This window comes from Balaenoptera physalus (assembly GCF_965194825.1).
Source record: "Balaenoptera physalus genome assembly, chromosome: 4".
NCBI lineage: Eukaryota > Metazoa > Chordata > Mammalia > Artiodactyla > Balaenopteridae > Balaenoptera > Balaenoptera physalus.
Genome location: NC_138891.1, coordinates 99,799,991 through 99,817,402, shown reverse-complemented (window position 1 = coordinate 99,817,402; position 17,412 = coordinate 99,799,991). Strand labels below are relative to the sequence as shown.

The 17,412-nt window shown below is 37.7% G+C and overlaps 1 protein-coding gene across 1 annotated transcript in view; it reads right to left on the bottom strand.

Moving 5' to 3' along the window:
- Positions 1 to 17,412, bottom strand: part of DCBLD2 (discoidin, CUB and LCCL domain containing 2) — a 92,397-nt gene that overhangs the window by 17,078 nt on the left and 57,907 nt on the right. The window contains exons 4-9 of the mRNA XM_082460404.1: positions 9,718 to 9,769; positions 7,352 to 7,424; positions 6,898 to 7,031; positions 4,855 to 4,895; positions 3,755 to 3,970; positions 2,847 to 2,971 (exon numbers count right to left, since the gene is read on the bottom strand). Coding sequence (XP_082316530.1) covers positions 2,847 to 2,971; positions 3,755 to 3,970; positions 4,855 to 4,895; positions 6,898 to 7,031; positions 7,352 to 7,424; positions 9,718 to 9,769 — 641 coding nt within the window. The remainder of the gene's footprint in view (positions 1 to 2,846; positions 2,972 to 3,754; positions 3,971 to 4,854; positions 4,896 to 6,897; positions 7,032 to 7,351; positions 7,425 to 9,717; positions 9,770 to 17,412) is intronic.

The following is a 17,412-nucleotide window of genomic DNA, read 5'->3' as shown; positions in this document are numbered from 1 at the left end:
TTATTGGATATTACCAAACACAAAAATGGCATACTATTAAAAAGCAATATATTATGAAAACAACTTGTATATACATTCCCATTTTCTGAAAACAAAACCAAAAGCAGTCTGAATCTTTGTGTATGTGCTCATGCATGTATGCGTGCTTAGAAAGGGTATGAAAATGAATACATCAATTACCCCTGAGTTGGGAGTAGATGAGAGAGCAGATGGACAAACATAAGTGAGGCAAAAAAGACTGTTATTTCATGTAATTCAATGTAAGGACTTCCACTTCTACCCACGATAGACTAACAGGGACTGGATTTATCCTTCTGCCTTAAAGATCTGAAAAATCAGATAAAATATATGCAACAATGGTTTTCAGAGGCTAGACAACAGGCAGCATAGGGCAATGCTCCCCGAGGGGAGGAAAACAAATGACGTGAGCCCTTCTCTTGCACCAGTAGTGCCTGGAAAGAGCGTGGTGGTCTCACTGAATTGAGGGAGAGCTCAGAGATGGAGAGGCTAAGGCAGTTAGAATTTGCAGGGCAGAGCGTGGGAGAGAAAAGAATTACCCAGAGACTTCTAGGGTCTGTTGGGGTTTCCCCTTACACCTTTAACTAAACTATCTGCGGATGGAAAAAAAACCACTAGAAAGGAGCAGGAGAACAATTCTCAGGGCCATACAGGGCCGGGCCAGCTTATGTTGCCAACAGAGTGGAGAAACCTCACCTACATGGGACACTGGATTGAGTTCTTAGAACAGTATTGTCTCAGTAGTGGGGAAAAATTAGAACTAAAGCTGCTCAGGTGCTGCCTAACCTAAAATGTAAGCTTTGAAAAGATCACATGATTTCCAAGGAACCTAACTGCATCCCAGAATAAAGCTCAAAAATATTGAAAGGAGTAATAATAAAAAAAGGAAATCGAACACCAAGCAATATAAAGTTCACAATGTCTGGTAACCAATCAAAAATTACCAGGCATGTAAAATAGGACCCATAATATCTAACAATATATAAAGACCCAGATATGACATGTTAGTATATAGTATTAGTAGACGAGGGCATTAAAAGGGTTATTATATACTCCATATGTTTTAGAGGTAAAGAAAAGCATGAGCATGTTAAGGAGAGACATGGAAGAAATTTTAAAAGCCAAAAACTGAATATCTAGAAGTGAAAAATACAATGTTGGAGATAAAATACACCAGATAGGATTAATAGCAGATCAGACACCGAAGAGGAATAGATTAGTGAACTTAAAGATAAAACAATACAAATTTTCCAAACTGGAACATGGAAAGAAAAAGACTGGAAAAAAAATAAACAGAGCATCAGTGAACTGATACATCTTCAAGATTCATAATCTTCATGTAGTTAGAATTGAGGAGGGAACATATTCAAGAAAAAAGGGCCTATAATTTTCCAAATCTGATAGAAATTATAACCCACAGATCCAAGAAGCTCAAAGAAATCCAAGCAGAAGAAACATGAAGACAACTACACAAAGGCACATCATAATCAAATTGCTTAAAACAAATTCTTGCTGAAAACAATGCAGACTGGAAAGCAATGGACCTGCATATTTAAAGTACTGAAAGAAAAAACTGTCAACCTAGTATTCTACACCCAGTGAAATTATCTTTCAAAAAGGAAGCCAAAAAAAGTTTTTCAGAAATATAATTCAGTGTTGTTGGATGTTTTTATAATATAAGCATGGATAATACTTATAATTTCAAAAAATTAACTATATTCTACAAGTATAGCAAATATTATTGTACAAATAAATATGGATGTGCTAATAGGAAAAAGTAAGTTTGGGGGCATTAGGCAGAAGTAAGTTAGATTTAGAGACAATATTTTTATCTGCTTCAAGGGGTGGAGGCTCACCAAAGATTGAAGTTCATGTGATATCAAGCAGAAGAGAGGAAAGAAGGCCTTGAGTAACAGCTGAAGAGTTTAGATCCATATGAAAGATTAAAGGGAATCCCTGGAGTTTTTTGAACAGAGAGGTGAGAAAAGTGGCAAGTGAAAATATATTAGCATATCACGTATATGACAGAGAACTGGTAGTATCATAAAACTGAAACAAAACTCACAGGGAGGTTTCATTGAAAAAATGTGCTCATAATTTCAATTCTAGATGAGAGGCATCCACCTTCCGTGGGGACAGGGACCCCTTGTGGTGGGTGGACCAAGGTCCAGGAGCCCGGGGGAAAGTAACAAACCTCTAGTTGAGAGCCACCTCTACCTACTCGCTCTCTACCCCTAAGCATTGTCATGTTTTGCTAACTAAAACGATAGTTCATCATTACCACAGAAGTTAAGGAAATTCTTCAGGTGGAAAAAAAGTTGTTTTCTACGACAAAAGTTGGTGAGGTGATCTTGACATGACCTTTCTATAATATCCTACAATTTAATGCCCTTCTACCTTTAGCTCTTTTGTCCCCACCCCCGCTGGCCTAGAGTAGAAATCTAGGAACAAGTTAGGCTCTCCATCATTCTGTGGATTGATAAGAAAAGCTTTTTCAGGACAAGAAATTAAAGTTCCTTTTTATTATTTCTTAATGAATTATTTAAACAAGTGAATTAAAATGTACTGGAAAAAAAAAATCAGGAAAGTACTTACCCTTAACAATCATCAAAAGGGACCTAGAAGCACTGAGAATTTCCTAACCATAGGTAGAAGGGGAAGGCCAATAACTAACACTACCTAAAATAACCAGAAGAGGGCAGAGTAAGACCAAATGATATCTAATTTTTATCACACACAGGAAGAGCTTCTGTGGCTTTTGGCAAAGGCCACCTACCCCCCATCCCCTTTTTTAATGTTCTTTAAAAATACTCTGGTAATCACTTTACCTTATCCTGCTCCACACCAGGCTCTCTGTACACAGTCCATCTGTGCCCATCGTCACTGTACAGAACTCTGTAGGCTGACACATAGTAATTGTGCTCCACCATGGTGGAGCCCGTGGTTACAATGCCTGGGAATGGAGAGGTCCTTTCGTTAGCGCTCACGGTCTGATCTTTGAAGCTTGGTCATCACTGAAGCATTAACACCTAAAATGTACTGTTGAAACATTTTTGGCTCCAGCACATTACCATATCTAAGTGCACGGTTTCATCCTAATGGTAACTAAATCCTTGGCTTTGCTCCCTTGTAGAGACAAGAAGAATGATGGGCACACGTAAGGAAAGGACTATTGTATTTTGGCAGCTTGTGTTCACGACACTGCAAAATATAGTTCACCTACTGAGAAAGAATGACTTCCTGGGAATGAATAGATTAAAGAAGATTACTGGTATTATTTTTAGAACCAAAGCAAAATAAGTCTTTAACAAAATTATCTAAACCAATCCTAACCAGTTATTCTGACCATTTGTTAAGTTGCTCTAAATAATTAAATTTATACTTGGCACATGTGGAATATTATTTGTAGCACTTAAAATGGACTCCTTGAACACAAATTTCTCTTAATGACTATAGGAGATGGTTATTTCAGATGTCGCAAGACCCCTTTACTGAAACACGACCTTAAAAGAATCTCTTTACAATGAAAAGAAACGCTAGTAAGAATCAAATAACAACTCCTCTCCTCTGCCATGCTTTATAAAACCAACTTCGGTCATATTAACATCAGTACACTAAACTTAAAACCATATAATTAAATTTGCAGTGACCTAATTTTCTATGAAATTCTTAGATGTCACCAGGTTTCCAAATGAAATTAGTATTATAAATCATCTAGAAAATTATGTCTCTTAACCTGTGATCTTCTTTTCCTTATTCAGATCTATTTGCAACCACTGATATTCATCAGTGGCAAAAGCAGCCCAAGGAGGTCCAGGTTTTTTCAGCCTGGCCTTTTCGGGTTTCCAGCTGTTCTCTTGCCCTGTGTGGTCCGTCCACTCCAGCACAGATGATGCCATTATTTGAGCATCGGCAATCACGCCAGATTCCATGCCCAGTGTTCCATAACAACCTGAAACAGAGAAGAAAGTAATTTGGTTTCCAGATATAAACTCAAAACTCTCTAAACACTTGCTCATTGGAAACTCTAATTGTTCCTTTAATTAACATACACTATGCTGACAATATACTGTACTAGAGGGTTTCAAAAGTATGCAAATGTTTCTTGGGTCTATGTCTTCATGTCTCATCAGAGAATGTACAGATGTATTTATTCACAGCAGTAATCACTAGCTTAATGGCAACACATTACCCTCTCCCTGGGATACTCTCCCCAGAGGGCAACTCGCATCCCTTTCCTCCTCCAGGTGTTTGCTCAGATGTCACATTCTCCATGAGGCCTGCCCCAACCCACATTAAACTTCGAACCTGTCCCTTCTGAACTGCCTGTCCTCTTTCCTTGCCTTATTTTCTACATCTTTTATAATATTGTAAACAGGACGTTATAAACATTCATTTACTTATCCGCTGTTTATTGTCAATCTCTCACTTCCAGAATGTAAGCTCCAGGAAAGCACAATTTTGTTTATTCTGCTCACTTTTGTTTCACTAGCACCAGAACAGTGCCTGACAAATGAAAAAAGGCACTCAATATTTTCTGTTGATTGAGTTAATTACTTCAGACATATTCAAACTTCCCTTTTTCTAAGGTAACTTCCATGCTTACATGATCACTTCCCTATTAATAAAAACCTCCAGTTTATTCCATTCATTAAATTATTAAGTACCTATTTTACCTCATAGAGTTATTCGTGATAACTAAATGAGAAAGTGCAAAAAAAAACCCAAAACCCAAAACCCAACCTAGCAATTGGCAAAGTGCCTGATGTACAGTGTTCAAAAAATACTGGCTATTATACAAATTATGATAAGTTATAAAGTCCATGAGAGGCTTACCACTTGTCTTAAATGTAAAAAGACTTGTAGATAAGTGTCCCCTGAAAGAGAGAAAAACTTTTTTGGTGACACTCATATAACCACATGATTTCCTCATATTTGTCTTAGCAAAGCTTTCTTTTGTTTTTATTTCACTAAGAACGGTCTATGGCTATATATTAGACAGCAGAATCAGTTTTCTCTACAAGTATCTAGTGCCTAGTTTCATACATGATTACGCAAGTGCATCCATGCAACCTTCAATATGTACTTATTTGATTTCTTTTTCATGAAATAAATTGATTACTAAAGTGTTTCTGTGGCAATTGCTTTTTGGGAATACATAATGAAAAGTGTAATTCTCATAGAAAGAGGCTCAAGCTTCCTGGGGCAAACAGAAGAAAAGCTGGCTACTGATAAGAGAGACTGCATTTGTTACTGGAAATCAATGTATCTAAGAAAAAGTTTCAGTGTTACAATGTAGCACTGCATTTGAATTTCAAAGTAACTGGCAGAATAGGTGCTTGGGGAGAGTGGAGGGGTGGGATTATTAGTTATTAGTTCACCATATGGCAGGTCAAAGGGCCCTAAGGAACTTGGAGGGATAAAATCATCAAAATCATCAGTGTATGCTCCTGCCTTTAGCACAACGTTCAAATCATCACAAATGGATGCAACCTGTCCATTTTTTTAAATATGAAAGAGAGAACTCATGAAAAAAAATTCTTTCTAAAGGTATAACAGTGGAAAGTAATGAAAACGATCTGCATAAAATCATCCAGAAGAAACCAAAGGAAAGAAAGGTAGCTGACTCTAGAGCAGGGATGAGCAAATGACAGCCCATGCATGGCCTGTTTTGTATGGCCAGAAAGCTTAGAATAGTTTTTACATAGCTAAAAAGTTATAAATAAAACAAAAAAGAATGAGTGACAGACATGTGGCCCATAAAGTCTGAAATATTTGTTAGCTGGCTCTCTACAGAAAAAGTTTGCTGCCTCCTGCTTTACACTGTCCTGAGTACGGTTCACACTCTTGCCTTCTGAATGAAACTGGCCTAGGACCTGAAGAGAAGCTGGCTTCAATTACGCTTATTGTCTGCAGGACCGAGCATGTCTAAGATGCAAGATTTACAAACAGATCACTCCTACTATGTTTCTATTCAATGTTTCAATTTCTCCTGCTTTTTTTTTTTTAAATAAGTAAACAGAAAGCCTTATTTCTTTTTTTTTTTTTTAAATTTATTTATTTATTTATTTTTGGCTGTGTTGGGTCTTCGTTTCTGTGCGAGGGCTTTCTCTAGTTGCGGCAAGTGGGGGCCACTCTTCATCGCGGTGCGCGGGCCTCTCACTATCGCGGCCTCTCCCGTTGCGGAGCACAGGCCCCAGACGCGCAAGCTCAGTAGCTGCGGCTCACGGGCCTAGCTGCTCCGTGGCATGTGGGATCTTCCCAGACCACGGCTCGAACCCGTGTCCCCTGCATTAGCAGGCAGATTCTCAACCACTGTGCCACCAGAGAAGCCCTCTCCTGCTTTTGATGCCTAGTCTATGTTTTGTAATACAGTATAGATCATAAATACCATGAAAATACATTCTTAAAATATTCTCTTGGGATGAGAGGGATTCATAATACTATCTCTGATTTAAGTCAAAATTTGATTTATATTCAAAGTGTTTCAATTATCCTAATCCATCACTGGCCACACAGGCTATAAGGAACAGAGTACTTAGTTATTCCTTCTGATCTTTAAAATGAAGTAAGGATTTGGCAATATACTTCTAGACTCACTCTGGGCTCTTTCAACACTTAGAAAAGAAGAAATCACTCTTCCAAATGACTACCAACCTTTCTGACAGAGAACAAGCCAAGATAGCACGACCTTGCCTGCGCTCGTCAATACACTCAGATATCGAGCACACAAAGTTTATTTCATGAACACCATCAACGTTTGTCCTTATCACACAAATGTTATTTCATGAACACCATCAACAGTGATACTGCTCAAGTCTAACTCATCCCTATCCCACCCCGTGCAACACGCTTATTATAAACAGCATATATACTTACACCACAGACGTTACGTTGTTAGCCAAAGAACTTTCATAGTACGGGATGCCTTTACTAATTACGACACTAATCCGGCCACCCAAAATGTTTGACACTACGCCTGCATGCACACCAGCCATGCACAATGGTGAGGACTTCAGGGAGGAAAGATAAAAGATTAGTTTTAAATTTTCTTTTGATAATTCATAAACAAGACACTTATACTTCTTCCTCTAGAAATTAATTGATCTGGGCAGTTTTCTCAATAAACTTGGGATAGATTATTGATGATACAACACAAAACAGATTTTTAGCAGAAGAAAAAGAGCAAAATGTTACATATTACTAAAAAGAAGTAGTTCCTAGAAAATAAAAATCAAGATAAAGATATACAATAGATTACACATCTACCTATGAAGGAGTTTAAAAAATGAAGTTTTATCATCACTTTAACATAAGTCTATATCCAACTTACATCTCTATATCCATGAGGGATTGTTCCAGATATCTCAGCAAAAGGAAGCAGACAACCAGCTGGGCAGTACTTGCTGTGAAATAAAAACAAGTTAAAGGGTATATAGTGCTGTACTTTCTGGGGAAAAGGACCAAAAAATGTCACTTACTCAGTTTTCAGTTCAATGTAAATACCATAATCTCACCACTCTGAGAGAACCACCGCTTCTAAAAAGCCCTTAAGATTTTCTTCCACCCATTTACATGTCTTCACATACATATATACAAAAATTATTTCATATTCTACATACTGCTTTATTTTGCTTCATAATAAATGGCAGACATATTTCTACTGTAAGAGCTATTCATAATATTTAATAGCTACATTTGACTTTGTGGATGAACCTCAATTTATTTCACCAACTCTCTACTGATCAAATTTAGGTTGATTTAAAAAAAATGTTTGGCATTCATTCATTTATTTACTCACTCACTCATCCACCTACCCACTTAACACATTTACCTGAATGTCTATTACATTGTCTGTTAAGTGCTGGGCTGTGCTAGGTACTGGCTTTACAAAGGTCAACCAGGCAAATATGGTGCCATCCTCACTGGGTTTACATTCCCGTGGTGGGAGGATACATTAATTGGATACGTGATTAATTAGATTATGATTAATTAGATTAGATTATGATTATGCTATAAAGAAAAGGCACTCTATGAAATAACCGGGAGGAATCTAACTTAATAAAAGTAATACAAACATTCAGCAAACTTCCTATGTCCCAGGCAACATTCTAAGTACACTTCAAGTCATCCACATAAGAACCCTACATGGTAGGTATTATTATTATCCTCATTTTACAGATGAGGAAACTGATGAGCTGTGTGCCCAGGTCACACAGCTGTGTTGTGGCAGATGGGCTCCAGAGTTCGTGTTCACATGCAGGGCTCTGCACTGCCTCGGTCGGTGGACGGGGCTCTGAGGAAGGGAAGCCTCAGCAGAGAACCACCGGCTGCCACCGGAACAGTGCAGGGATGTGCGCCACAACCAGAAGGAACAGCATGTCCCTGAGGCAGGATGGCCTGTGTGTGTCTGGAACCGAGGACAACCAGTGCAGGTAGAGTGCAGTGAGACAGGTAAGATTAGTCTGAGAGAAGTTTAGAACGGGGGACGGGGATCAGATCATGCAGAAGCCAGGGGGGCTATGGTGAGGAGGCTTGGAGTATGTTTCTAAGTAAAAAGAGGAAGTCAACAAAGGATTTTGATGGTCTATACATATAATCTGATTTTTATTTTTTTAAAAAAGTTATCCTGGCTCCTGGAAAGAAAAGACACTGTAACGACCATGAGTGGAGGATACGACCCTGTTAGGTAGTCCAGGCGAGAAAAGACGGCAGCTTGCACGTGGGTGGTGATGACGGAGCTGGAGAGTGGAGGGTCCAAGACAGCTGATCCTCTGGCAGGGCCGTGTGACATACACTGATGCCAGGGTTACCTCTGCTGACCACAACCCCCCACGAGGGCTGAGGAGCCCCCCCCAGCCCACAGAGAGAGAGCCATTCCTGAAGACAAAATGAAGGTTCTTTGGGGAGCAGTAGCAAGTTGGGGGAGGTGAGTGAGATGGGTCTTCCAAGATGAGAATGAATTTGCTAAACAGAGAAGAATAAAGTGATTCCAGACAAAAGTTCTGAGAGCTCAGAGCAGTATAAATAATCCAGAGACGTTTCAACATGAGTACGTTAACGTGAGACTAGAAAAATGGCCCCAAGACTACTTGTGAAGGACCCTGAAAACCAGGCTAAGGAATAGGGATGGCATTTTGTCATAATAAGTAGCTCCTGAAGATTTCAAAGCAGGGCAGTGATTGAATACAGATTTTAGGAAATAACTTGGTTAGAATGTGAATGGCAGAAAAAAGCCAGCAAAGGTTAGAAAAGGGAAATCAATTCCAAGTTAATCCTAGTCCAAGCAAGAGACAAGGGCGTAAAGCAGGGAAACGGTAGTATTAATAAAAATGCCACCTGGGTAAGAACAGTGAGGAATTCTCTAACAGCCTAAACCATCCTGTTACTTCTTTTTGAGCAAAGATAAATGGCTCTTCTACCTTTATTAGGAGTTTTGCCAGATTTTGAAGAGTGACTAGTCCTACTTTTAAAGTATATCCAAATTATACTTCCATTGTGGAGAAGATTCAAATGCTAAAAGTTAAGGCAAAATTTAAACATGGCAACTCAGTGGTTTTACAGAAGCTCTGGTTTATTGATGTTTCAGAACAATGATTATGAGTCACACCATGTACATTAATCTTAAGTATACAAGATGAGGATGAAGTAGATGAAGAGTAACATTTAAGAAAAAGAAAGTCACAAATATGGTCATACCTGAATTCAGGTTCCAAAAAACTGGATGCAGTGTCTAAACAAGTAATTAGATCTAGAAAAACAAAAATAAAAAACTGATTCAATAATAATAGGTTTATTCTTGCTGAAACACCAACTGTTTCCAAACCCAAACCATATTGTTCTAAATTTCAAAATCTTAACAGCTATGAAGTTAGCACTTTAACTTTTTATAAGGTTTTGGTAATCACAATTTCTTTGATTTTAAGTATCTGGACTTCTGGGGCTATGTCTGCCCAATATTGAATACACCACATCGTCTCATAGAATCACATATCATACACATGGACGGTACACAGATAAGTATAATTTATAGCCCTGAAGTAGCTTCTATAAAATATATTGATAGCTTGTGAAACAAATATTTCTTGTTACTACATGACTAAAAATGATCCTTTGCTGGTTACGCATGAGGAAAACAATAACAAACGAAAGGTGAGTTAATTCTGTGGCTCTAAATAACTGCAACTCAAAATCTGGTCCACGAGTAGGACCAGCAGCGGCAGCATCTTCTGGGAGGTTACTAGAAATTTGAAAGTTTGAACGCCATCTAGACCTACAGCATCTCTTGGCAGTGGGGCCCAAAAAGCTATTTTAACAAGTCCTCCAGGTAATTCTAAAGCACACTCTGCATCAGACAGAACTTTAAAGTTTTAACATTTCCTATCTCAAAATCAAATCTGTGTAAGAGCTAACCTTGTCTAATTAAGACCTAGGTCACACACATGCACCCAAATGTTCATTGCAGCACTATTTACAATAGCCAGGTCATGGAAGCAACCTAAATGCCCATCAACAGACGAATGGATAAAGAAGTTGTGGTACATATATACAATGGAATATTACTCAGCCATAAAAAGGAACGAAATTGAGTCATTTGTTGAGACGTGGATGGATCTAGAGACTGTCATACAGAGTGAAGTAAGTCAGAAAGAGAAAAACAAATATCGTATATTAATGCATGTATGTGGAACCTAGAAAAATGGTACAGATGAGCCAGTTTGCAGGGCAGAAGTTGAGACACAGATGTAGAGAATGGACATATGGACACCAAGGGGGGAAAACTGCGGTGGGGTGGGGATGGTGGTGTGCTGAATTGGGCGATTGGGATTGACATGTATACACTGATGTGTATAAAATCGATGCCTAATAAGAACCTGCAGTATAAAAAAACAAACAAAACAACTAATACTAAACTTTCATTGGGTTATTTGTATGGAAATATGTTAATATAAATGTTTCAGACATTACATGAAATTTCTAAAAATCTTATATTTGTATTTGTATGGAAATATGTATGGAAATATGTTAATATAAATGTTTCAGACATTACATGAAATTTCTAAAAATCTTAAAAAAAAAAAAAAAAAAGACCTAGGTCACAGGCTTGTGTAAAAGGTGGCTTCCGGTTCAAACATTTCAGTGGTTTCCTTCTGCTCTTAGGACAAGGGGCAAAGTCTTCAACACAGCCCACAAAGTCCCACCTCAGTCTGGTTGTGTCCCTGTCTTGGCCTCTTGCCATACTAGCTTTCTTCCTGTTCCTCTGTGCTCTCGGCCAGGAAGGCGCTTCCACTATCCCTTCACCCGGCTCACTCCTCTCTAGATCTCAGCTTAACTGTCGCATCCTCTCAGAAGCTGTTCCTGATCTTCCCAAGTCAAACTGTGCTAGCACACAGTAGGCACTTAGGGTTTTCTGGTTTAACGAATGGATGACTATTCTATGTTCTCATAGTACCATGTGTCACGTAAGAGTGATCTGTTGCAATCATTTTAGTGTTAATAAGCAACATCATTTTATGATGCCCAGCCCATGGGTAGTGACTGCGGCTGTCAGTCTTCACCTTTGTATCGCCAGCAGCAATCACAGCATATGGCATAACAGGAGGCTTTCTATCAACATTTATTGAATAAATGGATGAATAAAAGTTTCTGATTGTTAGCATGTTTGGCTAAGTCCAATCATGGACTAACCTGTAGGGGGAAAACCTGGAAGAAGGTCCTAAGCCAATCACAAAGGTGAGTGATTTCACCTATAAATGCTAGCCAAACACTGTGCCAAGGGTTCCCAATACACTGACAGAGATAACACCTCGCATTCTTCCTAGCACACTGAAGGTGTACAAATATTTGTTAAATCAATGGCAAGCACAGAATAACTGATTATTCTATTTTACAATTCTGAAGAAAAATTATGTGTTTATTATCCAACTGATATGTGTCTTGAAAGAACTAGAGCATAATGACTGTTAAACTAATAGGAAAGTGGTATTTTGAGAGAGATTACATGGATGAATATCTACATAGTACAGGTACTCGAATGATGATTAAGTTAAATCTGTATTTTAGGAGTTTAAGAGGATACATGCCTGGTTAGAGGTTCACTATCACCTGGTTAACTGACTAGGAAAAGCAGACAAACTGAATTACCTGTATTCTATAGATATTCCTGGCAATCTTTACACAGCATCAATAAGAATTGATTTTCCACTTTCCTGTTCCACCAAAAGAGTTTCCAACTTCTAAGATTAGAAACTGAACTTCTAAGATGAATAGCCTGGGATGAAAAGGTACCTGTGTGGTCCAACATGGCGTTCAAGCCATAAGAAGACTGCCAGCTGGCCCTACTACCTTCAGGCTACATGCCAGAATCCTAGTCAACTATGGATATACTTGATTAGAAGAGGGCTTTATTATAATAAAGCCCATGCAGTGCTGAAACTCCAGATTTTGCACAAATGTATGCAACTCACTTGACCTTGCTCTCAAATTCCATGGGGGCTCAAAACAGCTCCCTAAGAGGAAAATATGAATTCAAAATGCAAAGCTGTAAGGAGAGCCAAGAAGACAGAAGACAAAGAAAGAAAGTCACGATTAGAGATTTTGACCTTTACAACTCTATGAAGGCAAAGAAAACATCAATTAAGCAGGGAATTGAGAAACTTTAAAATGTGTCTTTCTAGAAAGCTTTTCGCAAGTAAACAGCCTTCCAGAAAATCACTATTGCTATAAGGCGCCCAGTTAATAAGAACACAGCCTAGGCAAGATGAATGCAACTCAAAGGGAACCATCTGACTCAAACTTCTCACAGCAATGTATAAGAAGTTATCATAATGAATGGAATAGAACTGAGAGTCCAGAAATAAATCCTCAAATTTACAGTCATTGACTTCCACAACGGTGCCAAGACAATTTAATGGGGGTAAAAATAGTCTTTTTAACAAATGATGCTGGGACAACTGGATATCCACATGCAAAAGAAAGAAACCGAACCCCTACCTCAGATCATATATAAAAGTTAACTTAAGGTGGATCTAAATTCAAGAGCTAAAACTATAAAACACTTAGAAGAAAATATAGGTATAAATCTTGACTTTGGATTAAGCAATAGTTTCTTAGATATGACACCAAAAGCATAAGCAAATACATAAAAATACATAAATTGATTTCATCAAAATTTGAAATTGCTGTGCTTCAAAGAAGGCTATCATGAAAGAGAAAGATAAGCCAAAGAATGGCAGAAAATATTTTCAAAGCATATATCTGATAAGGATCTAGTATTCAGAATACATAAGGAATTATTACAACTAGACATTAAAAAGACAAATAACCCAATTTTAAAAGGAGCAAAGGATCTGAATAGACAGTTCTCCAATGAATATATACAAATGGCTAATAAGCACATGAAAAGATACTCAACATGATTAAGTATCAGGGAAATAATAATAAAAATTACAGTGAGATACCACTTTATACCCACTAGGATGACTAGAATCAAAAAAACAGATAACAAGTGTCGGCAAGGATGTGGAGAAACTGGAACCCTCATATATTGCTAGTGGAATTGTGAAATGGTGCAACTGCTTTGGAAAATGGTCTGTCAGTGCCTTAAAAGGGTAAATACAGAGGTACCATATGACCCAGCAATTCCACTACCAGGTATATACCCATGAAAATTTAAAACATGTGTCCATACAACACGTGTACACAAATGTTCATCAACTGATGAACGGGTAAACAAGATGTGAAAGAAGTGGTATATTCATAAACTGAAGTATTACCTGGCCATAAAAAGTAAGTACTCATACATACTACAACATGGATCAACTTTGAAAACATGCTAAGTGAAAGAAGCCAGTCACAAAATAGCACATATTACATGATTTCATTTACATGAAATATCCAGAATAGGCAAATCTAGAGAGATAAAAGTAGCTTAGTGGTAACCTAGGACTGGAGGGGGTTAAAGATTAGCGAATGGGGAGTGATTATTACTGACTACAGGGTTTCTTTTGTGGTGATGAAAACGGTCTAAAATTGACTGTGGTGATGACTGCACAGCCCTGAGTATACTGAAAATCAGTGAACTGTGTATTTTAAGTAGATGAATCGTATGGTATGTGAATTATCTCAATAAAACTATTATTAAGAGCTTAAAAACAAGAAAGAAAAAGAAGCTATCACAGAAGTAGTAATAATTTCCTTTCATATACAGCACATCTGCATTGATGGATGAAATAAGCTTAGTAAAAGACAGAGCCAGGATTGGCAGTTTGTTTATTTATTCATTTGTTCATGCATTCAACAAGTATTTCATAAGTATGTATTATGATTAGGTGTTCTTCTAGGTGCTACAGATGGAGCAAAGAACAATCAGACAAAAATCCCTGCATATATGAAGTGTACCTCCTGTGGGGGTAAGAAAAAATAGACAATGTAAATAAGAAAAATATATAGTGTATTAGTCGGTAATAAATACGCTAGAAAAATAAAGGTAGGAAGTTAGGGAAAGTTAAGGGGTTGCAATTTTAAGTAGAGTGGTCACGGTAGGCCTTACTGAGAAGGAAGCATTTGAATAAAACTCTAAAATAGGTGAGGGAGTGAGGTATCAGGTATGTGGGTAACGGAGAACAGTGAAAGGGAATCACAAAGGCCCTCAGGAGGAAGCGTGCCCAGCATTGTTGAGGCCAGAGTGAACAAGGGGAAGACAAGTAAGAGATGAAGCCAAACGAGTCATGAGAAGCCATATCCTAATGGTGTCTTGGAGGTAAGGACACTAGGCAGAATGAGATGGGTCCTTCGATTTAATAGGATCACACTGATCACTGGGTTGAGAGTAGACTGAAGGGGAGAAAGGGCAGAAACAAAGGTCAGGGAGGAATCTCTTGCCATAATTGAGGTAAGAGTTGATGGTAACGAGAACTGGTGCAGCAGTGGAGGCGAAGAGATGTAGTCAAATTCTGATATACGTACATATATATTCAGAGAGGTGGTTGATGGATGTGAAGTTTGAGACAAAGAGTCAAAGATAACTTGAAGGTTTCTGACCTGCGCTAAATAAAAGTATGCATTCCACGTAAAGTGCTTAGGGCAGTGATTATAATAATAAGTACTGATAAAGTACTCATTGTCAGCTCAACTGTCATGCTGGATCCACTTTAACACGGCAGACAATACTAGAAAATCAGTGATGTATGTTCACAGTGAAGCGCAGTATATAATCCACTCAGTTCTCAGCTAAGAGCTTCTGCACGGGAATTTTTTTTTTTTTTTGGTAATTTTACTCCAATATTTAATACATACAAAAGAATACTTATAACACATACATTACTACACGAAACACCAAATATACTGTGAACTTCATTTGGGTGCTCTGGACAACAGGGAATGGCGGCAGTAGGACGCAGGACGCCCTCAGGGATTCTGCTGAAGCCCACAGCACTCTATTCCCTCTCTTCCCCCGCGCGGCCCAAAGAAGAGGCGGCATCTGCAGTGCGCATTCTACACTAGTTTTAGCAGCAGAGTCTAACCCAAAGTGAGTGTGGTCATAATCCCTATAAAAGGAGCTGCTCTAACATCTGCCTTCCTTAACCTCAGAAGGCTTTAAAGAGGAGGCAGGCCTCCGTGGGGTTTTGAAGGCAGGATTATGTGACTGTGAGGAAGAGCAGAAGAAAAATACGAAAACAAAGGTGAGCCAATAATCAACAACAGGATGACAGATTTCAGGGTTTGCTTAATGAAGACATCAACATCAGATTTTCTAAGACAGCTCTAACTTAGTTAGCAATATTACTGTGAGCCATAACTGATATCCTATACACAGGGTTTTATTTAAAGTACAATTAAAATTTTTTCTAATACATAATAACTGCATAGGCTTGGGAACTTCATAGTTATTCCATGAACTATTTTTTAAAACATGATACCTAATGTTAACCCACATGTAATACCATGAAAATACGATAAATATTTTTTAAGTTCACAAATAATAAAAAATATCAGCATACTGGCTACTAACTTAGAAATATTTTTGATTGACAGCACTGTCTATTTCTGAGATTAAAGGATTGTGAAAGAGATTTAGATTTTCCCCCAATTAATACTCTGTTTTGTGCTCTTGAATAAATTGAAAAAAGACTCTCAGCAGTGTTAGTACCCATCACTAACGAGAGTATATCACCAACTATATTAGCTGCAGGGTATAATTTTTGTGCAGCTGAAGCCATTTACTTCTGAGGGAAGGGATGCTTGAGTGCCTTTATTTATTCTAACTCAAGGAAGCATAAAGCACTGTAACTAAGTAATTATATTTATTTACCAGAAAGAAGAAAATACACGAAGCAAGACAATGTATACTACAAATTCTTCTCCTTTATTTGCTCTGAAATTCTTTTAAATAACAAATTCCCTAGAAACTGAAGGGACCCGAGATCATTCTTTCCCAATTCTCACTTTGTCAGCAACCTTGCATTGTAGGTGTACAGATAGCTACTTTGTTCAAGAGCTAGAGGATGTGGGACAAGGCTCATCTTTCTGCTAAATTCTTGTGTCGATATTATTGTGTGACCTTGGGAATAATTCCTTGTTTCCACGATAGGAACCTGGCACTGATTTCTACCATGTGCAATCTAGTGAAGGGAAATTTACATATATAATAAAACATAATTTACCGTGATTCAGCATCAACTAACATTTACTAAGTGGCAGATAATTTATGTGGTATTTTACATCTAATCTCCTTTTACATACTGAGAATAGAGATTAAATCTTGTTTCTCTTAGAAATATTACAATGCCATCTATGGAAGCTGAGTCCACAACAGGAGCTCAGGAAAAATTTTCTCGGATGAAAATAGTCAATATTTTTTTTTTCACAGATGATGTAGGCATGGCTCAGTTGCCTAAGCAATAAGTCAAATAGGCTACAAGCCACATATGGATAGATCAAACCCTCTCCACACCTAAATTCCTATATACTAAAAAATGAATATAAGACATATTAAAAGACATTATAAGACATATTGAAATAACATAAGACATCTTATATTAAAATATAAGAGACATTAAAAATATTAAAGATTGTAAGACACACTAAAATTCTTTTGTAACCTAGTATCGAGGACACTAATAATATCTTAGTAAGAGTAGCAGTGAATGAATTCGTCCCCCGGATAGCACAAACACATACTTAGCCCCTTAAAAGAATTGCTAACTTACTAAAAAGAAAAAAACAAAAAAACCCAAAACACATAGAAAACACTTAAAATCATTAAAGTGCTCTTGCGGTTATCTGTCAGTCTGAAATAAACTCTATCTCATAAAGGTGAATTGCCTCTTTGGGTTATACCACCTTAACGAATTAATTCTGTTTATAAATTTCTCTGCAAAACTGGTAACACTT